Source organism: Lepidothrix coronata, unplaced genomic scaffold, assembly GCF_001604755.1.
Source record: "Lepidothrix coronata isolate B3197 unplaced genomic scaffold, Lepidothrix_coronata-1.0 Scaffold174, whole genome shotgun sequence".
Classification (NCBI taxonomy): Eukaryota; Metazoa; Chordata; class Aves; order Passeriformes; family Pipridae; genus Lepidothrix; species Lepidothrix coronata.
Genome location: NW_016690354.1, coordinates 1,036,512 through 1,061,251, shown reverse-complemented (window position 1 = coordinate 1,061,251; position 24,740 = coordinate 1,036,512). Strand labels below are relative to the sequence as shown.

General features: G+C 46.9%; 1 protein-coding gene across 1 annotated transcript in view; it reads left to right on the top strand.

Annotated features, from left to right (window-relative positions):
- A2ML1 (alpha-2-macroglobulin like 1) overlaps window positions 1-24,740 on the top strand; it is a 28,756-nt gene continuing 4,016 nt past the window's right edge. The window contains exons 1-36 of the mRNA XM_017830071.1: window positions 1-73; window positions 411-510; window positions 1,127-1,310; window positions 2,222-2,384; window positions 2,947-2,999; window positions 5,012-5,032; window positions 5,510-5,681; window positions 6,122-6,206; window positions 7,560-7,671; window positions 8,835-8,949; window positions 9,332-9,441; window positions 9,918-10,085; window positions 10,313-10,543; window positions 11,228-11,291; window positions 11,679-11,824; window positions 12,101-12,250; window positions 12,492-12,644; window positions 13,613-13,697; window positions 14,511-14,625; window positions 15,216-15,441; window positions 15,570-15,696; window positions 16,264-16,385; window positions 16,880-16,934; window positions 17,568-17,651; window positions 18,708-18,884; window positions 19,037-19,118; window positions 19,904-20,060; window positions 20,300-20,374; window positions 20,762-20,924; window positions 21,301-21,515; window positions 21,654-21,869; window positions 21,981-22,105; window positions 22,415-22,505; window positions 23,250-23,318; window positions 23,633-23,735; window positions 23,857-23,898. Coding sequence (XP_017685560.1) covers window positions 1-73; window positions 411-510; window positions 1,127-1,310; window positions 2,222-2,384; window positions 2,947-2,999; window positions 5,012-5,032; window positions 5,510-5,681; window positions 6,122-6,206; window positions 7,560-7,671; window positions 8,835-8,949; window positions 9,332-9,441; window positions 9,918-10,085; window positions 10,313-10,543; window positions 11,228-11,291; window positions 11,679-11,824; window positions 12,101-12,250; window positions 12,492-12,644; window positions 13,613-13,697; window positions 14,511-14,625; window positions 15,216-15,441; window positions 15,570-15,696; window positions 16,264-16,385; window positions 16,880-16,934; window positions 17,568-17,651; window positions 18,708-18,884; window positions 19,037-19,118; window positions 19,904-20,060; window positions 20,300-20,374; window positions 20,762-20,924; window positions 21,301-21,515; window positions 21,654-21,869; window positions 21,981-22,105; window positions 22,415-22,505; window positions 23,250-23,318; window positions 23,633-23,735; window positions 23,857-23,897 — 4,428 coding nt within the window. The 3' untranslated portion in view covers window position 23,898. The remainder of the gene's footprint in view (window positions 74-410; window positions 511-1,126; window positions 1,311-2,221; window positions 2,385-2,946; window positions 3,000-5,011; window positions 5,033-5,509; window positions 5,682-6,121; window positions 6,207-7,559; window positions 7,672-8,834; window positions 8,950-9,331; window positions 9,442-9,917; window positions 10,086-10,312; window positions 10,544-11,227; window positions 11,292-11,678; window positions 11,825-12,100; window positions 12,251-12,491; window positions 12,645-13,612; window positions 13,698-14,510; window positions 14,626-15,215; window positions 15,442-15,569; window positions 15,697-16,263; window positions 16,386-16,879; window positions 16,935-17,567; window positions 17,652-18,707; window positions 18,885-19,036; window positions 19,119-19,903; window positions 20,061-20,299; window positions 20,375-20,761; window positions 20,925-21,300; window positions 21,516-21,653; window positions 21,870-21,980; window positions 22,106-22,414; window positions 22,506-23,249; window positions 23,319-23,632; window positions 23,736-23,856; window positions 23,899-24,740) is intronic.

Genomic DNA, 24,740 nt, shown 5'->3' with positions numbered 1-24,740 from the left:
ATGACCACAAGAGTTCACAGTGAGCTCCAGCTGAGCGCACAAGCCAAAGGGTCATGGGACAATCCATCTGGAGGCAAAACAATGGGACTGGGGCTGCAACTGACACAGGGAGCAGGGGCAGTGCAGTGAACAGAAAACAGGGTTGGTTAGCAGAATAAAAGGCAATAATGCTGGTCCATGCACAGGGGCGTAGGAAGCAGTGAGGCTGGAGTCCAAAAGGACTTGGATTGGCTGGGGAACATCCTGCACGGTACAACCCTGTACCTGCAACACTATAAACACAGGAATGAGGAGGAAGGAAGGAAACTTTGGGGCTTCTTGTCTGCTTCCTGGGAGAAACAGCAATAACTGCTGGCGGCCTGGAGACTTCAGAAGGAGAGAAGCAGCACCATACCTTCTCTCCTGACCAGCCCTCCAGAGGAATCCACCTCTCTGGAGGTCTCCCATAAAAATGTGGACTACTTTCTTCCTGAGCTGCCTGCTGTACACCCTGGGGATAGTGGCACAACCGTAAGTGCTATTTAAAAACCTAGTGATTGACAGTTGTGATGCTGAGAGAGGGGCCGAGATAGCTGGGAGAGAGTGTGGGACCCTCAGAGTAATTTCCTGGAAGGGATAGACATAGGGTGGTATGCAGCACGCCATGAGCTGTGTTATGAACACAGACCCTCCTGAACATGGGAACCTCTCTCTGGAATACCGCTGCAGTACAAGAACTAGGTGAGGACTGGTGGTGGGAACAAGAGTGAGGGACTGACACAGTCTGACACAGGATGAAGGGAAAGGTGTTGGATAAAGTGAAGGGCAAAAGGAAAGGGCTGCAGGGCTGGGGATGGTTAAGCAGGAACCAATCTACTGTCAAGGTAGTTAATGAGCCGTGTCAAAGCAAGGGGGGTGAATCCCGTTCTGTCACCTGAAAGTATTTCTCTTGTATTTATCTGAAATGAACCATATACCTTCCATCACTCCTGTGAGAGGTTCACACTCTCACTGTTAATCTGTCCCCCTCACTGCAGCAGAGCAGCACCTCCTGCCCCCAGAGGAATGATTTCCTCAGAACAGAGTATTAGTGCCAAGTGTCAATGAGACTACTCCCAAGATGTGATGTTTTTTTTCCTCACTGCAGGAGGTACCTGATCATTATTCCAGCATCCCTGCCCTACCCCTCATTCCAGAGGGTGTGCTTGGACCTCCGTGGGGTGGAAAAGCCTATTCGTGTGGCCTTAACTCTGATGCATCCATCTGGCAACCTCAGCCTCTATCGCAAGGTCGTTCGGAACAATTGGATCTTTGAGTGCACCAGATTTCAGGTCGGAATCATTCTTGGCAGGGACCTCTAGCTGGCAGCTCCCAGCATGCTCTTTTGGCTCATGATGCCTCTTACCAGAGAAATAGAAAATGAGGATGACAAGAGTAAGAGAGGGCATGGAAATGAGTGAATGCAAAATCAGGGAGAGTGTTTAGTGGGAGCCTGCTGTCTGCTCCCTGGCTTTGTCTGTCCACTTGGTACTCTTCCTGTAGGGTACCTCATCATCCACCTTGGTGGCACACTGAGAAAAGGCTGCCTGGCCAGGCTTCAAAGGTCTGGGGAAGATGGAAGAGCACCCGAATGGCAGCTGTGCAGCTAATTCTCTCCTCTGAGAAGGATGCACTGTCACAGGGTGTTTAAATCTGTGATGCAGAAAGAACCAGAATTTTCATCTCAGACAGCTTCCCATCATGTCTGCTTTACTCCAAGCTTTTATTTAACGGCTTGAAAATGTGCTGGGTGACTGGGAAAGACATGGGAGGGTGCACACAATCTCAGGACAAATCTTTTAGATTTTCCAAACTCATGATCCTTGTTTTCTTTGTTTGCACTGATGAATAAGAGCAGATTTCAATCTCTGTGACCCACACACTCTAGGAAACAGATTTCTCATCAGCATAGACATTTTCTTCCCTTAAGTCTTCTCCATCTTGCTCCATGCAGAGTTTAACAGTAGACCCTTGAAGGGGTAAACACAATTTCTGTGCCAGAACTGACTCCCTTTTTTCTCTTGTCCAAGATCTATCCCAGCTGCTAAGCATTGTCCCTTGTGCTTCCATAGACATAGCCTTCAGTCACTGAGGGCCTGTGCTGGCCTTTAGAGTAAGATAGTGAGTAGGCTGGCCTTGCAGTGCAGCCGAAGCAAGGAGAAGAGCACTGCTGACCTAGTGGCTTTCCTCTTTTGTGTCCCAGGTCCCCCAACCTGCAGGCAGCCAGGAGGTGGGCACAGTCCACCTGCGCATCTCCAATGACCAGTACTTCAGTGCAAATGAAGAGAAGCAAGTCCTGATCCGCAGGGCTGGGACAGGCACGTTTATTCAGATGGATAAACCCATCTATAACCCAGGACAGACAGGTGAGTACTGCAAGGAGTACCCTGACAGTGCCCCTGCCTTGGCCTGCCCAGACTTTGTTTCCAATTTCCCATGAGGGGCATGTTGAGTGCTTTGTGCTGTGTGGCCTTCATGAGGACAGAGAGGGTGTGCTGCCTTCCTTAGTGATGTATCTATGAATCACATTTTAGGAGCAGGAGGAGACTGGAAAGGTCAGTCTCTCACGCTCTAGGAGCAGAGCTGGCTTGGAAGAGGAGTAAACCTGAACATGGTCTTCTTGGCCAAGGCCAGGTATATAGGACTGGTCTGTCTACACTGCAGACAAGGAAATGTAAGGGTAACTGGATGTAGCCCATGGGAAAACCCCTAAATTGTGAGGCTCACTGCTGTGCTGCTGCTGCGTGTTTCAGGGAAAAGGTGGTGAACAGGACTGAGCAAGGGGTTAGGGGGGCTGCAGGGTAGGCTTGGGCTGTCAGTAGGGCTGTATGGGGAGCAGCGATTTTGGGGTGAGAAAAATGCAGGACAAGTCCATTCCCAGATGCACTCTGTGTCTATAGTGTGCTCTTATCCATTTTCTCCCTGCAGTGAAATTCCGGATCGTAACGCTGACTGAAGATTTTGTTCCTATTAACAGCAAGGTAAATCCTAAGTGAAGGTGAGGAAGTCCCCAGGTTCCCTCTGATGGTTCTGCCTCATTTACCAGCCCCATGCTGGGGAGGCTGGGACAGTCCCAGCACCGAGGGTGGCCAACGCCAACCCTCAAGCAAACCAATTTGGAACAACAGTGCCTGCTTACCACTGACTCTGCTGTTGCCCTCACAGGACAGCTCCTGGCAGGTGGGAAGGTTGGTGCTGGTGATGGTATTTGGGGAGTGTGCCAGTGCTCCCAGCTAGCTGAATTAGCTGTGTGCACCTGCCCCCTGCCAAAAAAGCAGGCAGGGCTTCTGGGGACATCCATGGGCTGCTAGACACAGGCATAATTGTCAGACAAATTTGTGTGCGGACCTAGCCAGACCCAAGCTGCCAGAGCTGCCCTCCCACAGCTTTGGAAAGCTCGGTGATTTGTGGAGTGTGTGGCACCTAAGGGTGGCAGGAGAGTCTGAGGCAAGCTGCAAAATTTAAAGAAAAATTAATTGATATGGGAAAGGATACACATGAAGTGATCATTAAAAAAAAAGGAGGGAAAACAGTATAATCAAATTATACAGACTTGCTGCTGGCAGCAGCTCATTCTCCCCATGTCCAGGGAGTGAGAAGTTGCCAGAGACTTACATATCTGCTGTCCAGGAAACTGCAAGGCTAGCATCTTTCTACAGTGAGCAATTATACCTGCAGCCAGCAGCTATAGATATTTCACACTCCTCTGTCCTCAAGCAATCTCAGGAGAGCCAACAGGAATTCATGCCATGACAATTAAATACCGAAGGGCATGCATGAGGACAGTTGAATCAAATCCTTCTGGACTGAAATAAAGGAAGAGATCCTGCTGGCTTTATTGCTGACTAAATTTCCTCCTTTTTGGGCTATTGGTGACGTCCTAGAATCACTCACTCCTTTCTCCTCCCAAAAGAGAAGTCATATCTCTTATATTAGTTAGATAATAGAGTAAGCAATACATTTCCTTCTGTGCCTACAGTTGTTTCATGAAGATATTTGACCATAAATGTCTATGTGCGAGTATAAGCAAATTAGCACTATAACTGTTAATAATGCTGTGATGAAAATTCAGAAGAGGTCAGATTTATCCAAAGCTATTATAAGGCTTCAGTGCACTATGCATTAAAGCTATAATAGGTAGTTTTTAAATTAGATGAGTTGAACAAGGGTGCTGTTCACCAGCATGTTTTGATTTAGCATTGACATTAGATTCAATTTATGAAAATAATTAACCTGCATATATTTTTTATTTCAATGAAAACAGAGTTGCCTATGATAACCTGTATTAAAGCTCAGAATTATGAATAATGTGAATTAAATGTCAATTACATGTTTACAGACTGGTTACTCTCCCAAGTCAGTGTTCCTGCCTCCTTATGCCTTGTGCTCACAAATTACGTGTTCTTCACCAGAACTGCCTCCTGGCTGATAGATACAGTGATATAAGAACAGAGAATTAATGGGCCTAGAAGGGGTGAAGTATGTCCTCCTTTGTCCCTCTCTGTTACTGCCAGCTGCAGTCAGCATTAATTCATATCTCCAAGGCTTTTTTACAATGCCTCCTAGGTCAGGCATTGTAAAGGAAGATGTGGGGTGTATTCTTCTCATAGGCGATGCAGTTCTGCTAATTTTTGAGATTTATGTTACAAAACTGAGGCCATTTAATATTTGTGAACTTGGTATGATGGTACTTCTGAGTATTCCTACTCTTCTCCTTTTTATTAAAGCAAATTCTACCTTTCACAGTTGTAGAATATCTATCAAAGTGCATCTTAAAAATTCAGGGATCAAAAAGCAAATCTAAAGAATAGCACAGATTTTTATGTTATGTATCTTCCTTACTACTTCAAAGCAATTCTCCTGGTTTCAATAGGACCAAACTTCTTGTGTTATAATGTTTGTCACAATACTTTTGCTGGGTGGGTAAGATAAGTTTATAGGGAGGTTGCTATGGCATGCCAGTTTCTGACATTGCTGTCTGTTTGCTTTGCAGTACTCCATGGTGGAAATCCAGGTGGGTGTTTCAGACTCCTCGGGTGTTATGAGGAAAGGTACTTCAGTATGGATAGAACCTAGGCTTCTGTCTTTCTGATTCAAGTTACTCTTCTTAGGCTCTATGCATGCACATTCTCTGTCCAAATGCTTCCTATTAACAAGCCTTGATGATCCAAATGGTTCAGCTTCATCCATTTCTACATTCAGGAATGCCTGCCAGACCTTAGCTAACTTTTACAGTTCATCTTTACATAAGATTGGAGACCTTTCATACCTTCTTTTACAATGGCAGTAGAGAGTAGAGTAAACCTGGGTGGATTGGGTTCACCTCTGTTCGTGCTTCAGTACTCAGGTCACTTTATCATCATCTGAGAAAACAGCAGGAACCTTTGAAAGCCTCTGAAATCTCTGAAATGCCTTTGAATCCAGTGGGATCTGGATAGGAATAGCAGGTATTGCTGATGACTGCCTTTTCTTTCCTTCCCTTGCACCACAGGACCCGAACCAAAACTGCATTGGCCAGTGGCTGGATGTGAGACCAAAACAGGGCATTGCAGATCTCTCTTTCCGGTTAGCTGACAAACTCTCTCTGGGAACTTATACCATCCGTGCCCAGTCCTTTAAGTCCAGTTCAGTCCAGTCCAGTACCTTTAAGGTGGAGGAACGTGGTAAGGAGAACAAAGAATGGGATGGAAGAAGTTGCTTGTTTGTTGCTTGCCTGCCTGTATAACAATGTAAAGCCAAATATTGTAAACTAAGATGTACTGCCTGAGGGCTAGGACTGAACAGAAATCTATGGAGTATAGAATGTGCAATATCAGAAATGAACAAAAGAGACATCATGATGGAGATTCCTGTAGAAGGTATCTGCTAACAACTAGGCTGGTACAGAGTGAGAATACACTGAAGACTTCTTCAAGACTGTTTTTGGGAAAAAAAGGGGATTCTTTCTTTGGCTTCCCTGTTTTTAATTAATGCTTGCTTTTACCTCATTAATATGTTCCTTCATGGGACTCCAGCCTTACAGGAACACACTCTTGCCTTTTGTGATCCTGTGTCCAGGTGGTCTTATGCCTTTGATAGAGTAACTCTGAGGTTTTTGTTCCAGTGTTGCAAAAGTTTAATGTTTTCTTCGAGGGACCAGCTCAGATTTATGCTTCAGATAAAACCTTCCCCCTGCGTGTGTGTGGCAGGTAAGGAGAATGTTCAGGGGAAATGAAAGAGCTCACCAAAACTGTGTCTCTCCTTCCATGTATCTTCTATCTCTTGAATCCATCAAAGAGAAGTGGCCCAAGAAGGGCCAAGCACAGCCATTCCTTTAGAAGAATCCCAAATAGTTCAAGATTCAAAATGTTGGGTTCTCCCTTGTGGAAGAAGGACATGAGCCGTACTAGAGAGAGACCATTCAGCTACGGGGAGACTTGTTCTAGGCAAGTGATACCCTGCTCCGGAAGTTGTGTGTGCCCAGCCTTGGAAGACCTTACATGGGGAAAACCACTTATCTGATATGGGGCAGATCCGCTCAGGTAAAGGAGCAGGAACTGGCATTTCTTTAGGGGTTTATGCTGTTCCTTCTCACTTGTATGCTACTGAACTTATTACCTTCTTAGAAACCGCAGGTGTACTTCTCTGGTTATGTGGTCATCAGCAAAAACTGAGCATTTGAGGGTGAGAAGGAAGGCAGGACCTCCAACAATATAAGCACAATGGAGGAAGGGGAATTGTCTCAAAAGCACTTTGTACACAGATAAAGGGGGTGAACTCATTTGTATTTGGGGCTGCATTGTCTGGAGACTTTTGGTGTCTCTTTTGCCACTAGTCTGACATAATTTCTCATAAATTGGGACAGTTATAATTAGGTCATATGAAACTGCAGTAGCAAATAGTACAGCACTCTGAATCTCCAGGATGGGTCATAAATGTCTTCTTTTTACTGGTACTGTCAGGAGCATTGCTCCAAAGGGAAAATCAGAGGGGAGTCAAAGCAAGGAAAGGCTGCAAAGCAGGCAGAGGGAATTTCTAAACTGACAAGGGCACACTTCTGCTGTACCTTGCAAAAAACAGCAAAGCAGGTCTGATGGTGGAAACAAGAATCCAGATCATGAGATAATCCCATAGTGAGGCAGGTCTGAGGTCACTCTGTAGCTCTATTGCTGCCACTTGCTGTTGCTCTCTGCAGGGACACTGGTTTCTGCTGCTTTCACACCTGAACTAATATCTTCACTGAATGCTGCTCTGTGCTGTGTGGATAAGCCTGGTCAGCTCTCTGTGTCTGCCTGCAATTCCAGGACAGCAAGCGCCCAGAAGTGGGAGAGCTTCAGGGAGTGTGTGTCTGCTCCTGTCTGTGCTTTGTTTCTGCATCTGTTGCATGACAGACCGTGCTATTGCACTCCCTGAGTACTCAATGTACTATATTTTAATTTATGCCTATCTGCTTGCCAGCTGCACTAAGACTTTCATCAGGAAGGGCACCTCTGTGGACCAAAGTGCTCGACAGAACACAGAAGTGCCTCTGCCTGGCAGCTCCTCTGGTGTTCTCCCCACAGGTACAACTATGGGAAAGCAGTGAGAGGGACTGTGTGGGTGACTTTGTGCCAGAAGGCAAGGAGGAGGCCTCAAAATGCCAGCAAGGACATCTGCAGGGAATACAGAGGTCCAGTGAGTAAAATCCTGGAAGATATATTGGTAGTAAAGAAGCATCACACAGGACTAAGTGTCAAGGGCTAAGTGAACAGAAAGAACTGCTATGTAAGGAAGGTTTGCCAACCTCCCTAATTATATGTAGACTAACAAATATGGTTTTATTCAATTAATGCAATTATTGTTCCCTAGACCTGCTAAGAAGCTTTCTTTATAACTTTGCTTATTAATGATTGGGTCTAGAAAAGAGTAATTTCACAGAAAGTTTTAGAATTCTTTTCTTTTCTGGAAAAAAACATAACTTGCCAGAAATTGATGCAATGTAAGAAACAACAACTAACAGAGTTTTCTCAGGTACAAAACTACTGCATTATGGTGAAGCTATCCTGGAGCTGCACAAAGATGGCAGAGGCATCGTTAATTCCATAGCCAAATCACATAGTGGCTTTCATACTTTATTTTGTCTTTTTATTTGTTCACAGATTCCTTATTGTTCATTTCCATTCCTAACAAAGTATTTAACAACTGTGCTCTTCCCTTGTACATATACAGCTGAAAGCTTTTCATGCTTTATGTTTTGTCATTACGACTTGTTACAGTAGTTGTAATCTTCTAGCTCTGGAAATGATTTGTTACTTTGAATCTTCATTTGTTTTTCCAATTCCTCTAGCTAGATCTATTAAAATACTGATGTATTTGCTCTGTGATTCATTTAGAGGAGTATTAGTATTTAGAGGAGTATTCTACTAAAGCTGGAAAGTTGACAACATTGTAGCTTTGATAAAAGTGTGATGCATGTTTTGATTTATATTTCTACAATATGAACTACACATATTCATGTATATAAAAGAGAAAATATAGAATTTAAAATATGAACCATATCTATCTATCATAGAATCATGGAATACTTTGAGTTGGAAGGGACCTTTAAAGCTGATCTAGTCCAACTCTTCTGCAATGAACAGTGACAGCTTCAACTGGGTCAGGTTGCTCAGAGCCTTGTCCAGTCTGACCTTGAATGTTTCCAGGGATGGAGTATCTACCACCTCTCTGGGAAACCTCTTCCAGTGTTTTACTGCATTATTATTTGTTGTGGTCAACAGTTATGACAGAATGACTTGTACTTCTGAGTCCTCCCCTTCTCTCCAGCCCCAAATAATATCTACCACTGCTTATTGCAGACAGCGAGCAATGGTTGTTTCACCTCTTCTGTGAGCACATCAGTCTTCAACCTGGCTCCCAGTGAGGAAGACAGCAAACTCTATGCAGAAGCCTCTCTCCTGGAGATGGGCACAGGTACCCAGGCGCTCATCAGGGAAGGCAAGGGCAAGAGAAACTGTTCTGTGGCTCTGAGGGCCAGAGAGGGAATACCTGCTCCTCTCCTCCTCCCTGCTGCTGGGACTGTCACAGGACACAGAAAGGTGCTCTGCCAGCAGCAGGCGGATGAGGTGTGACTGGGAGAGTGGTCTGTGAGGCTACAAAGAGTGCTCACAGACATCTTAACTGAAAAAGGAACTGCCACAAGAGCAGCCTCCAAACCTTGAAGAATGCTGGTGTTGGGATGGAAGTTTGAGACACTCTGCTTAGAGGGGTTGGAATAGAAAAGTGAGATTAAAATAGGGTAGAGTTGTCATCTCCAGTACTAATCCAGCTTCCCTTGCACTCTGCATTCCGACAGGGGTGCAGATCAACAGCTCCAGCCAGATCCTCATCTCCAGGACAGCTGCAAGGGCAGTGTTTGAGACACCTAATGAATATTACATCCCTGGAGTACCCTACAGGGGGAAGGTGATTTTCTTCCTTTGCTTTTTTGCTCCCCAACATTTGCCAAGGAATACAAATTTTGCTGACCCCTACTGCTTTCTGCTTCTCAGACAGAATACTTTACCTCGCATTGTGTCACATTACCTGCCAGTTTGGCTCCAGTTGCTGCATTTCAGATTCCACGTTGAGTTTACACCTCCAGCTCCTGCTGAGAATGATGAGTGGTGTCTCAGCAGGGGTGCTGGGATGCAAGAATGTCTCAGCTGTTGGCTAGGAGATAGCTCCTCATGCTCCTCATGGAGCAGTCTGATTTTAATCATGTTCAGGTTAGGTTTAGAGATGAGGGAGCTTTACAGTTCTCCTGCCTTCTTGGGGCCAGACTGAAGTTAAGACCACCTACAAAGGAAGATCTATGCTTTTCAGAAAGAGGAAGGTTTTGAGTTATGACACTGGAAAAAATATCTAACTTTGCCTTTCTTGCCTCACCCTGTTGTCATCAGATTAAGGTTCAGGATCACTATGGAATTGGTATGAAAAACAGAAAAGTTTATCTCGTGATAAGATTCATGAGGCGTCGGTTTATCAAAACATACATCACAGATGGCAGTGGAATAGCATCATTCAACCTTGACACAACTGCCTGGAACAGCTCATCAGTCTCTTTGGAGGTAAATACCACCTCTGTATACAGCAAAGTGAGAATCCTTGAATTGTGTCAGTGCTCCCCACTCCTACCCTTTACCCTTTAGCCTTGCTGCTAGCTCAGTCTTGGGCTCACCACACAGCTCTGCCTGTGTAGAGTCAGCAGGAAGGCAGCGAGCCAACAGCCTTTCCCAAACCAAGCTGATGACATCCTAGCACAGCACTGAAGCTTGAAACTCTTGATTTCTTTCAGGGAAGGTTCACACTGGAGGATCACATACACACACCTCGAAAAACTGACTTCAGTTACACGAATGCGTACCATCACCTGCAGCCCTTCCATGTCACAACCAAGAGCTTCCTGGACATACACCCACCTACAGAAACACTGCCTTGTGGGCTGAAGCAGAATGTCCAGGTGACCTTCACACTCAGTCGGGATGACCTGGGAGAAGACACCAGCCGTATAGGTTTTGCATATTATGTGAGTAACGATAAAGGCTGGGGGAAAAGGCTGCACTGAGGGGACCAGACCACAGTGTAAAGTTGAGGGTGTAATTTAGGTCATCCCTGGAGTGACGGCAGAAAACACTTCTTCTCAGAGAACTCTGTGAATACTACACCCAATAGGACTCAGCCTGGCAACACCATGATCTGGTGGGGCCTCAGTCACTTCCATGGATGGGAGGAGGCTTCTGCCTTTGTAGCCCATCACCCCCTTAGCCTCTGCTAAGACTGCAGTGGGAAGTGTCTTGTGCAAAGTCTGCTGTCAAACTCTTGTCCCTTTAAAACTGGATGGAGGATCATTTTTTCACTGTGGTTATCAAACAGCTGCTCAGTGGAAATGGATTTTGGTCTGGCCTGGGGGCTAGTCTACTGGGGGGAAATACCTTAGGTATCACTCACTAATCTCCAGTAAACGCACTACCCATCCGTTGTCCAAACTGGACAGATTAGACCAGAATCTCATGTGTTATAGCTTCTCCTCCCAACTGTGATGTCTGCAAATCTGCTGGACCTAAAGTCTGGGATTGTATTCAACCCACAGTTTGTTTTGAAGGTTTCATTTTGCTTATGAGAGCAAGATGCACATAGGTAAGTGTGGCTTCACTCTGGTGGCAAACAGCAGTCTGTTCATCCCATTCATCCCATGTCCCTCTTCCTACAGGTCACTGGCAAGTCTGGAATTGTTGTCAGGGGCCAGAGGATTATCCAGATCGGGAAACTGAACAGTAAGTCTGTGGCAGCCAGACAATGGGAAACAGTTGTGCCCAGTGGGTTTCTAGGTTGGACATTGAGAGTTACCAGAGTTTCTCCCAAATTCCCTCAATCTGTGGGTCTTGAGCAGTCAGTAAACAGAACAGAGGGAGGCTGAGAAAGCATTTGTGTCAGCTGAAAGAGGGCAAAAAGGGAGAATGGAGGGGAGGAAACAATGTTGGGAAGAGACCAGGAGGACCTAGAGAAGATGGAGTACAAAGGGTCAGAAAATGGAGGGAGGGCAGACAGTGCAGCAGCAGGTATTGGTTTGACATTGTGGGATTATAAAGCTGAAAAGGAAGAAGGGCAGAAGGAGGTCTTGGTGGGGCTGTGATAAAAACACTTTACCTTTCTTTCCTCAGTGTTGAAGGGCTCCTTCTCCATCCCTTTGACCTTCACTGCTGACTTCTCCCCATCACCTTCCTTAGTGGTGTATGCCATCTTCCCCACTGGAGGGGTAACAGCTGACAGCATCCGTTTCAATGTTGCCTTGTGCTTCCAAAACCAGGTGAGGCTCACTTCTGTGTCTCAGGGAGAGCTGACAAGGAAGAGTCAGGAGACCTGAGGGAAGGAGACCCTCAGATCTTTTGAAGAGAGAACCGAGGAGAAGAGAGAAAGGGAATATCTTCAGCACAACGCCCAGGGGCCAGGAAAGCTTCAACAGTGACTTCTGTTCATAGCAGTGGCTGAGCAGGGGAGATTCCAGCTGGTCTCCCTCTTTCTGTCACCCTCCTCACTCCTCCTCATCTCTTTTTCATATTCCTTTCCTGGTTTGCTGCTCAAGGTCAAGGTCGGATTCCCAGACAAAGAAGCCCACACAGGGTCAACAGTGCAGCTCCAACTGCAGGCAGCCCCTGGCTCTCTGTGTGCAGTACAGGCAGTGGATGAAAACACGTTCTTCATGAGACCAGAGAGTGAGCTGACAAGCCGAATCGTGAGTGTCTGTGCAACCAGCCAAAAACCATGGGAGTGATGGATGTTCTGGGGAAGGCAGGCAGGGGCTCTGGCAAGGGGAGCCGGAGGCTAATGAATGAGGAGATCTTTGGAGGAGAAAGCAGGGCCTGCCTAGGGAGATGGGCAGGAACAGATGTGTATGCTAGGGGAAGGTAGAGTGAAGCATCTGGAGGTGGTATCTGCTCCTTGCCTGATTCTTCCCTACCTATGAGTTTCCCTAGGTCTATGGTTTGTTCCCTGCTGCCTACCATCAGGGATACCCTGCCCAAGTAGAAGAATATTCAGATCGCTGTGTTCAGCCCCAGTCCACGTCATCTCTGCTACAATGGAAGCCACAGAATTCCTTTCAGCCTGACATCTTTAACCTCTTCCGGGTAATCACCTCATGACTTTTCCCACAGCTGTTGCAATTATGAGCATCTGAGATTATCTTTCTCCCCAGGCAGTCTGCAAAGGCCTTGCCTTCTCCAGACAAACCCTGTTGTCTGCCCTGACCTAGCTGTGTTGTCTCAAGAGATGTACAATCCCATTATGTGTATGAACACCTGTATTTCCCTCCACAGATGCAGAAAGCAAGATGAGATCCTGGACCATCAAGCTCCAGTATTTTGGGCTTGAGAATGAGGTCCTGGGCTATGTACTGTTTGTCTACAGTATTAGAAAAAAGAGAGACAGGGAACGATCCCAAGGATTATTGACATGGCTTACCTGTTAGCCTGTCTTAAGCACTATGGGCTGTCCTGAGGCAGATCTCTTGGTGTCTTCAAGGCAGATCTCCTCTAGAGAGGACTAGCCTATAGCAGTATGGACACAAGACCTCAGACCTGGGGAACAGAACCTGTCCTCTTTTATTTAGCAATAAGACACATCCTAGAGGCTTTTTTCACAGAGTAGGAACATCTCTCCTGTCTGTGGACAGGCCCAGGGGCCTAAATGTCCTAGGGCCTAAATGGGGGGTGTGCTCCCTGTCACACCTCTGTATGACTTCAGAGGGCACATTTCATACAGCCGTTCTCTCCATTGTGTTTGAGGGGATGGGACAGGACACTGACACCACTCCTGTATGTCCTTGCCACTGAAAATATATTGAGAGGAACAAGACATCCCAGTGTCCCCAGAAGAGTGGTGGTAGCTTAGTGATCTCACGAGAAAGAAGAGACTGGGGAGGCTGTGCCATGCCTCCCTCAGCACTGTGTCTGCTTGTGCCAGTGCTGCTCTGGGCTGCCTGGGCACCAGCTTGTCCTAACTGCAGTGGTTTTCTGAGTAATTTTGAAGAGCAGTAGTCACTCTTCCTTGCTCACAGACACTTTTTTTGCCTTCTATGCCCTCCTTTTCCTAATAGAACATGGGACTGAAAGTCTTCTCAAACCTTGTAATCAAGAAGCCATCTCAGTGCTCTCGTCGGGTGGATAGGAAGCCAATCATGGGTGAGCTGCACTTTCAGCCTACCTGGGACATAGGGTCACATCACATGCAAGAGGCCTCTGATCTTTGGGCTTTGCTGGTGGTGGATATTAGCTCTCTGAGGAGTAATGGGTGTTGCTGCCACAGTCTAGCTGCCCTGTCCACCAGACTCAGTAGGATTGATCAGTCCCTATAAACAGGGCTCTGAAGAATGTCACTACCTGGATGTTCCCTGACATTAAAGGATGGCACTCCCTTTCCTGGCATAGACAAACACAAGTGTGGACCAGGATCTGTTTTCCCAGTGACTACCCCCCTAGGATGAGATGAGACCTGGCTTCTGTCACCACCTGCGGCCACAGGGACAGTCATGTTCTTCCTCTATGTCTCAGTTTGCATTTGATAATTAAACTAGGCTGGCTCACATGCCTGCCTGTATTTAAACCATTGCTTGCAGTGGGCTGTGAGATTTACGCAGCAAGCAAACAGTACTGTTATTCACAGAATTAAAGACATGGTGGTTAAAATGGCTCCATGAAGGTCCCTAGTTTCTTAAACACTAACTCTGGGTCAGATCACCAAGAGGCTTTGTCTAACCAAGTCTTGGAAAATTTGAAACCAGCTCACTGCAAGCTGGTTCTCCTGTTACCACTCTCTTTTCCCTTCATGTTTTCTCTCTTCTGTGAAATCAGCCCATTCCCTTGTGCTTTCCTCTGTCAGACTCTTCCCACATCTCTCTTACTGCTTGCTTTGTCTCTTGCCCCAGTGCTAGGCTGTCTATCATTGGCAGGGTTTACCTCTCCCACTCTTGTGGGACCCCTTATTCTTTCTTTCAGGGATGCCTTCTACAGAAGACCAAAGAATCACTAAGGAACAACCTCAATTCTCAACACATGGAAGACTTCACTACTATTTATCTGAAACTTGGATCTGGAATCTGTTCCCTGTTGGGTAAGTGATTCCTGACTTTAGAAATGAACAGAAGACTGATCTCTTTGTTATTGAGTCTTGGCTGACCTGCATTTGTGCCAAGTCCAGCCACAGGTGTAAAGAGAGCTCTGCATGCAAATTTTGTGGCTCTTCACTGCATTTGTAGTGTGTCAAACTGAAGGATTAGTAAACTTTGAGGTGCAGAAGTAAAGTGTACACAGATTTAGAAAACAGCAATACACTTCAAGACCAAACCACTACATATTTGGGTACACTCTACTAACTTCTCATTTTGGTGGGTGCACTAGCTAAATTTGTAGCCCCTGTTGCCACAGTGCTTAGGTTAACACTGATGAATTGGCGTGCAGGAGGATATGGTGCTGCTGCTTCTCCAGAACATTGGGTGAGTGTACAGAACTGGAAGGGCTGGGCAGTATCTTGCTCAGGAGAAGGGCATAAAGTCATTACTGATGGCATTTAAGTAGGGTTTATGGCTTTAGGGAAGAAATTGCTGAGAGCTGCCTTGCTGTGAGTCAATGAAAGGCCACAAGCACTCCCCATTGCAGCAGAGTGGAATGAATTTCTTCATGCAAGTGCTCTCTTCCTCTCAGCTCCGGTGGAAGCAGGAATGTCTCCATCACAACACCTGCTGCTGCCACAGAGTGGAAAGTCAAGATGTTCTGCTTGGCTGGGAGGGGGTTTGGCCTTGCCCCGACCACGAGCCTCAGAACAGTTCAGCCCTTCTTTGTGGACATGATGTTGCCATATTCTGTTATCCGTGGAGAGACCTTCCTGATGAAAGCTACCGTCTTCAACTACCTGCAACAGTGCATACAGGTGTGTGCCTGTGCCACAGGTAACACTGTGTGGGACAGACCTACCTGCCCTCTCCTTTTAGGGCGCATTGTGCCAAGCCATCTCACCTGAGTTGCCCTGTCACTTTCCTGCATCTGTCGTTCCCTCAGATCCATGTTGCCCTAGATAAATCCTCAGACTTCCAGGTGGAGCCATGTCGGACTTGCAGGGACAAGGAGTGTCTGTGTGCAGAGGAGTCCAAGACCTTCATGTGGAACATGACGGCAGTCCAGCTGGGTATGGCAGCAAAAAGGGAGTGGTGATGGGGAACCCTAAAACTGAAGTGAAAGGGAGTGTGAGGTCCAGAGAAACTGGTAGAGTCTTGCCTCCTCTGCATCCTGAAGTTTGTCCTTAATGGTTCAAACATGCAATCTATCGTGTCTGATTTCTCCCTTTCTACTTAGACAGACTCATCAGAGAGGGCAGAACTGAAAACACGGAATGGAGAACTTTTGAAGAGAGGGTGTGGGACCAGCTAGGGAGGAAGAGGCTGAATGGATGTGGGTGGGGGAACCTTGTATTGCTGGTCCTGTACTCCATATGCAATGGGAAGGGCAGACAGGGGTCCAAGGGGCTGCTGGACCTTCTGTTGTTACAGTCATGTTGCAGTGTAATGAAGTCACTGCTGGAGAGGCATCGTCGAGTTCCCTCGTGCTCGGGGTATCTGAACAAGCTGTCAGTACTGGCTGGTTCACCTTTATTGGCCAAAACACTTGAAGCATCTCAGACCACTGTCAGTTAAAGCAAGTTGACTCCATTTGGCCACAGGTATAAGAAAAGGGCTCTGTTGAATTTATTTGCTAGGGACTCTGAATATCACAGTCAGGACAGAGGTACTGGACACCACGTCACGGTGTGGGGGCAGGACGCCCTTGCCAGCTACCATGAGGCGGAGGCACACACTGATCAAACACTTGCTGGTCCAGGTCAGTATGAGAACAGGCTCACTTCTGTCTCTGAGTATCACTGCCCCTGGAGAAAGACAGACTGAGATGGGCTAAAAGGTTTCTTCTCCTCAACTTTTGGCCAGCAATAGCATACCAAAGCTGTGGCTTAGTTCACTTTATTTCTCCCAAGGACCTAGTCAAATCTATTCCCTTCTTGTGATACCCTTTCTTGAGCTTCTTTCATGTCTGTGTTTCTCCTTGTACCTTTTCCTGCTTTTTATGCTGTACATGAGCTTTTGTATATGCTCACTGACCAGAGAGCCCTGTCCCTCGGGTTTACTCTTGATCTCTTGAGCAGTGAAGCAGGAAGCCTCAGTGCAGACCTGCCAAAGGTGAAGAGGATGGGGTCCCTGAGAACTGGAGACTAACCACTGAATTCAGACCTGAACTTGCTCTGAAATTTCACTGTTGTTTGGGAATGTTATGTGCATTCTTGTTTCTCCTGTCCCATGCTCATGTTTCTACCTTGGCAGCCAGAAGGTGTGTTAGTGGAGAAGTCTTACAGCTCCCTTCTGTGCCCAAGACGAGGTATGTGCCCGAGATGAGGTATGTGGGCAGCCTGAATGGTTCTGCAGCCTGAAATAATTAGACCTGAGAGTAGAACTAAACTGTGGGAGGTTTGATTAAAGAATATTCTCAAATGATTTTTCACAATGGAAATTTCACTTGCCCCACAGACAGGAAAGAATAAGAAATACTACTTCCACATGTGCTGTCCTACTAAATTTGCCACCGAGTAAAGTACCCTGCTCTGTAGTCTCTTTCCCACACTGCATTCCCCAGGATGTTCCTGGGGCTTGATAGTCACCAGTGACAGCTGCTCCAGTCTTCCCACCCTGTCTGTACAGCATTGCAAGTCTCTCCAGGATGTTCCTCTGTTGAGTGATGTCCAACTGTGACTCTTGTGAAGCTTGTGAAGTGTAGTAAATTGAGCTGTGAAGCTGGTGAGCCCTCAGCCTGACCAGCAGCTTTCACATCTGTCTTCATCTCAAAAGTTTCCAGGCAGTGGAGCTTGGTGCAATGACCAGGACAGACTGTCGGAAGCAGTCTGTGTGAGCAGGATGTAGGCAGTGTCCCATTTACCTGTGCCAGTCTTGTCCCTCCAGTTAGAAGCTTTTGGCTTGTTTTTTCATGCTACACCTTTTATCCCATTGTTATCAGGAAACATGGCTGAAGAACCTGTGTCCCTTCACCTCCCTGACAATGTAGTAAAGGGATCTGCCAGGGCTTCCATTTCCATCTCAGGTAAGTGACTTCTATTGTGGGCTCACAGACTGTTGTTACCAAAGAACAAGGCTTAACTTGGTAATGGTGTGAGAGGATCCATTTGACATGAAACTGCTCAAAAGAGAGGATGCTGTGTTTCTATTCCCTGCAAACACCAGGCTTTCAGATTTTTTGGATTAGCATTTAGGCTTTCATGGGAAGAGTAATCTGTAGAGGAGAATAATCCTTCTTTTTCTAGCTAGGACTTTGGAGCAGAGACTCCAGGCCATTAATTTTACCAGGACTTCAGGACCCTGGCTATTTCTGTGTAGAAATAAACAGCAAAGCTCAAAACCATCTTACCTCCCTGTTAAGTTTCACTGCTACAGCAAAAGCTCCTGGAAAGAAGACATTTTTCTCAGCATTACTAAGTTGCAGAACACTTTGCAGAGGCTACTGGGACCAGACTTACCTACCAATTAATACACCTCTTTGCACTTGGCTCATTTACCTGCAGGCCAGAATTAGTATGAAGCCAGGCCTGGCATAAGTAGCCTTGAATATTGTGCAACAAAACCCCAAAGGAGAAAACAATACAAGGTTTTTCTGACTGGCTAGAGGACATATGGACACCTTCACACCATCTGACTAGCACCCCTGCTGGCTTCCTCACATTGTGATGCTTCACATATGGCCAGGTACAACAAGCCTGGCTAAAGACCAGCAGCATTTCAACCTTTCTCTGAATGATGTTATATTTGTCTGTCTGTCTGACACAGACTGAGCAGCTGCAGCTCTGCTCATTGCCCTTTACAGATAGTACTTGTTATGGTTGGAGCTCTTCAGACTGCAAAAGCTGATAAGGGAAAGTTCCTCGGGGACTCCATAGTGTGGTGACCCTGCGTCACAATGCCAGAGTGGGAAGAGGCAAAAAAGTCACCAGTCTCCATCTTGTACTCTGTTGTTTTCTCCCCTTTCCTCCCTTCTCCTGTGTTTTCCTTCTGTGCTGAGATAATGCACTATTATCCACTGCTTGGCTGAAGCAGCACCTCAAATCATACTTACACTTTCTTTGTTTCTTACACCCTTGTATAGGTGACCTCATGGGGACAGCACTGCAGAATCTCGACAACCTGGTGCAGATGCCCCATGGCTGTGGGGAGCAGAACATGGTGTTGTTTGCCCCTATTGTCTATGTGCTGCAGTACCTGGAGAAGACCAGGCAGCTGACCCCTGAGATCAGGGAGAGAGCAACAGGATTCCTTCGCAATGGCAAGTACAAGAGACCCACCTTGTTCCTCTGCCTTCCCCTGTGTCCAACATATCAATAGCTTTTGCCCTTGCACTCGCTCTGTCAGTGCTACTGTTACTTGCACTCCCTGTGTGTTACTGTGCCATATTAATCACTGTTCCCATCTCCTCAGGGTATCAGACACAGCTTCTTTATAGGCACAGAGATGGCTCCTATAGTTTCTTTGGGCAGAAGGATGGAGAAGGAAACACTTGGTAAGCACTGCAAATATCTCTCACTTCTGATTTTTCCTGTCTGGGTCAGAGCAGGTCATGTGCCTGAGAAAGCTGATAGGATGTATGCTCCTTCTTTTGGATGGAGTCAGCAGGAACTACGGCAGGGAGAGAGACTGAGGGACTTGACTCACCTGAAAAAGCAGTCAGGCAGGGCTGCAGAGTTTCTGGGAAAGTGGAACAACAAAGATATGGTCCCAGGGCATGGGAGGTCCTTTTTTGTCTCTATGGCCCTGCTGTTGCCCCACAGACAACACCAGGTACCACTGCTGGTGAACTGGCGGCCAAGAAGGGTACATATGACTGGAAAAAGATCAGGTAAGAGCAATAAAAAATCCTCTCCTCAGGAATGGTGTTTGGTAGAGTTGAAAGAGCTGCTTTGGTACAGCTTATGCCTATGGGACCAATGGAGAAAGGAAGGGGGGAAGAAAATGGGGAATTCAAGATTTTCTCTAGTTATCTGGGGGAGATGAAGTCCAACAGGTAAAAGTAGAAAGAGCAGATTTTTCACCTGTGAAATGACTGGGTAAAGCAATAAGTAGTACATAAGTAGTATATTTGTGGAGCCAGGGGTAGGGAGAGGAGCCACTTAAGTGGATCCCGTGGACCATTTCCACTTTTAGGTTACCCTTCTTTATGAAAATTACTCTTTCTTGGCACCCCAATATATCAGTGTTAACTTCAGGGACAAGCACCAGGAGATCTCTGACTTTCTCTTAGCCTTTTTTGTGTTTGACTCTTTTTCTCACAACTCATCCTCTCCCTAGGTTGACAGCTTTTGTAGTGAAGAGTTTTAGTCAAGCCAGAAAATACATCTATGTAGATGACAAGAACATCCAGGATGCCCTACGCTGGCTAGAGCAAAACCAACTCCCCAGTGGCTGCTTTGCCAGCAAAGGGAGCTTTTTTCACTCCTCCCTAAAGGTAAATGAGGGCCTAGCCAGGTAGCACTGCTGGGAAATGGCTGGACAGATGTTGTGACAGCAAAAGATTGTGGAATCCCAAAGGATTTTAGAAAGTCAATCTGCAGCTTGTGCAACCGGCCTTAAAGAGAGCAGGGTATGGGGCGGGAAATGCGAGAGGGATGCTTTTCCTTCTGGGGAGTCACTGCCTGTGCTCTCCTAACACCAGTGAAGAAAGTGAAAGGTGCATTTCCTTCACAGGACAGCATGGATGATGAAATCTCCCTGGGGGCGTATGTGGCTGCAGCACTGCTGGAGATGGGTCAACCCCTAAAGGTGAGGATGCCCATGCTCCCTCCTGCCCTCCTGTGCTCTCCCACATCTGGGTACCACTGTGGGGATACACCAGCTTGTAATGCTGGCGTTCTCCAGGCCAGGAACAGGGAGAGAGCTTCTGGGAGCAAGCCAACGTTTAGTCAAATGCTGGCTCCTCATTTCTCAAAAGAGTCAATGCTGTAAAACTGGCATGGTGCAACAATGTTTGGTTGCTATGGCTCCCAATGCACACTGGGGCTGCACTGCCTGTTTTCTGAAGAGACTGTGTAACTTCATGGGTTTCTCTGGGGACACATCAGGAAGACATAGTGTGGCTCCCTGGAATGAGTTCCCCAGCCCCCTGTTTTACCCCTGTCAGAGTTTGGCATGTGTCTCCTCCCAACACAGGGCAAGCTGATACAGACTACCCTCCGCTGCCTGCAGCAGGTGGTTCACAACATCACCAACATCTACACAGAAGCTATGCTGGCCTATGCCTTTGCTCTGGCTGGGGACTATGAGACAACCCAGGAGCTGCTGTACAAACTGGAGGAACAGGCCATCAGATCAGGTGCTGACTGCTGAGATCTGGACCAATGTATGCCCAGATAGTGCAGTTAAAAATGACACATGTATTTATACATATTCCTTGTATCTGTGCAGTAACTGCATTATGTGACTGAAAATAAAATAATTTATTTCACAAGCTGTGAGGGTGACTCATCAGAAATAGTTTTCTCAGCCTGGAAGATTTCAAGATCCTTTTGAGGGAGGAGGTAGGAATCTAAGACCAGATGAAACCCTGGAGAACAAACTGAAGAAAGTGATCCTGGCCTGACTACAGGGAATGAGCTGAAGGAGCTCTGAAAGCACTATGGGGTTCATTTCCTGTGAACCCCAAATTATGTCCTCCCCAAATAGCCTTCATGATCCTTTTCCTTCTGCAGGAGGACAAATCCACTGGAGCCCCAAGCCAAGCTCTCCAGCTTCCATAGACTTCTGGCCTGGTACTCAGTCAGTGGACGTAGAGTTGACAGCTTATGTGCTCCTGGCATACCTCTCTAAGCCACGGGTGCACACAGGTGACATGACAACTGCAGCCGGTATTGTGGCGTGGCTAACTGAGCAGCAAAATGCCTATGGGGGTTTTGCCTCCACCCAGGTAACAAGTAGCTCCCTGTGGATTGATATACTTTTGTACCCAAGGCTGGCAGGGCAAGCCCTCTTGAGGTCTTCCTGTTCCAAGTCAGTATTGCTAGAGCTGATGCTTTCAAAGGGGTGACTGTCTCTCCCTCTCTAGGACACAGTTGTTGGCTTGCAAGCCTTAGCAAAATACGCAGCAAGGATGTTCAGCACATCAGGCCAGGCAACTGTGAGGGTGAAGTCCCAGCGGGCCTTTGGGAGGGCTTTCCAAGTCAACCGCCAGAGGCGGCTGCTGGTGCAGCAGGCAGCACTGACAGAGATCCCAGGGCAGTTCCTGGTGCAGGTCCATGGCAGCAGCTGTGTCTTTGCTCAGGTGAGGTGATGGGATGAATGTGGAGAGAGGAGGGAGGAGAACTCTGCCTTTTTTCCCTTGCATGAGATCATGCCTGACCTGTCTTTTCTGCTCTTGGCTCTTACCCTGCAGATAGTGCTGAGGTACCACGAGCCTTCCCCACGTGCTGCTGTGATCTTCACTCTGCGTGTCAGCACAGAGCTGACCAACTGTAGCCAGGCCAATCCGCGTGTCCTCACTGTCCGCATCCTTGCCAGGTGACCCCAAGGGTTGTTTCCTCGTCCAGCAAGATGTACTGTGCTTGGGGACAGCAGCCAGGGCTCCAGTGGAGGAACCCGGCACTTGGGGTGAACAGGACAGAGGGTGAATTGGACAGGTGGATGGTGTGGGGGGAGGAAGGTGCTCGCCAACTCCTGTGAGAGGGAGCAGTGGCTGCCCTGTCCCCAGTCCCAGATGGGCTACCTGACTCAGGGTCCTGCACACAGGGGATAGTGGGGGAGTGAAGGGGGGCTGGGAGGGCACTATTCTCACAGAGTCAGACTCTCTGTCTGCTTTTTCTTCTCCAGCTACATTGGGAGCAGAGTCACATCCAACATGGTGATCATAGAGGTCTCCCTGCTGTCCGGATTCACCCTGGCGTCCAGATCCAGAATGTTGGTAAGGACTTAGGAATAAAAAATCCCCAGCTGTGATAAATGGGTCCTGCCTGCTTACTCCTGTTGGAAACTGTTCATTTCAGGCCATGAGGTAACTAAATTTGCAGGGGACCTTTGCTGTTATAATTGAACCAAAATCTATTGTTTTTATACAGGTCCCAAAAGGGAGATAAGAGGTGGTTCAGATTGTCCCTCTGACACTGTTCTGACTTTGGCTAGCAACAAAATGTATTGCTGGGTGTGCTAATACCAGGATTTCTTTCTCAGAAATTCTAAGACAAGATTTCTTAGAGATACTCCAGCATTACCCAAAAAGATTCTTATTTTTTTCCAATTAAGGCATAAAACTGAAACATTAATTATTTGCACAGCCCCCATGCAGGTCTTTAAGAGCAGTCTAACACTCAGTGAGACAAGATAACATGAATCCCTACTGGTGTCTGCACCTGTTTGCTGACCAACACATCAGTCATATACACTATCCACACAGCTTTTTGTCCCCAGGTGGGAGATTCCTTTAACTGAGCAGGGACACCATATTCATAACTGTGATGCTCACAAGGGATGTCCAGGAGAGATAGCAAAGATATAGCCACTAAAGAAAGCCCTTGTTCGTGAGAAAGACACAGTTCCACAGAAAGTCCAGTTCTACACCACCCCTTCAGTGCAACAGTGAGTCCCTCAGGTCAGGAAGCCCTAAGAAAATTGCTCACAAATTTCCTTGTATTATTGTTTCCTATCCCAGCTGGAACACAGAACCATCATTAAGAAAATAGAAGTGGAAGCTAATGTGGTCTACATTTATCTGGAGAAGGTAAGTAGGAACAAAAGCATTTGTTTTAGCACAGGAAGAGCAAGAGGCCAGAGGACAAGGAGTTGTGTGAGAAGCCAAAGGCTGGTCTAGGCAAGGAAAGAGCACTGGTAGAACTGTGGGCAGAGGGAGCTTGCCCAATTTCATTGTCATGGGGTTGGCATTTGCCGTTCCTCACACAATACTTCATTTTTCAAATCCAGAATCTCTAAAGGAATCAGAGAGGTGTTGTGCAGGAAAACACTCAAGCTAGGGAAGACGAAGATGCAATGACATCTCTGTCCCATTCCTTGCTAATTTCCTTCCATCTCCACTAGCTCAATGATGAATCTCAGACTTTCATTCTGCAACTGGAACAAGTAATTCAGATGAAGAACTTGAAACCAGCCAGCATCAAAATCTATGATTACTACCAGCCAGGTGGGTTACTGATTTTACTCTGGAGTTGGGAGCTGGGCTTCTAGTTCTCTGGCTGGGAAAAGACATGCAGTTTTCTCTGTGTGCATCCATGTGTAATCGACTTCCTAATTTCCTTTTGCAGAGGAGCGAGCCTTGGCTGACTACAGTGCTGTCTGTAGTTGAGGTAGGAAGCAAGTTCCTGCATGACACAAACAGTGGTATCAGGAAATGGTGGGTCTTGATTGTGAGAGAGGGAATGTAAGCAAAGACAGGAAGGAGAATGGTAATCAGTGTGGAGTGTATATCCATCTAGAAAGAGGAACTGTCTGTAGGCCTAGATGTCCAGGATAGGGGCTCTTTTGCAGCCAGGGAGGCAGCTGGAAGACTGGTGGAAGGTGGAGAAAGGGACAGTGTCTCTCAAAGTAAGAGTGAGGAAGGAAGGACTGAGCACCACATGGGGTAAGAATGCAGGTCTATAGCAGCTTGTGCCAACAAGGGCCCTCAGACCCAGACATGGCTCCACCCTGTCTACTCCACACTGTATTCATTGCATGCTAGGAAAGGTGGATTCAGGGAGCCAAAAGAGCAAGTTGAAGCTGGGAAGATATAATATTTTGTCTTGTGGGGTGACATACCCAGAGGCTTGAAGGAATATTGCTAGTTAGTAATAGCCCAAAGCCAGGACAGATCTGGAGAATTCCCTTCAGGAAGGACAAGACAGAATCTTGACATGGTATATGCTGCATCCTGACATCATCCCATAGAGAGAGTGCTGCCTAGGGACCTGCCTTGAGAGCTCCTCCCATTACTAGCCAAGACAAGGCACCTTCTACAGCCTGATGATAGCCATGGAGGGACTGGATCATGCCATCCTTGTTAGTCTTACCTTTTGTCCCCACAATCGCATTTGATACCTCAGAAAGTGGTGGAGGAGCTTCCTCATGCTTCTCATTGTTTCTCCTAATGCTTCCTGCAGTAGGACTCTGGCAGCTTTGGAGTACAAGATACAACTGAACATGATGTATC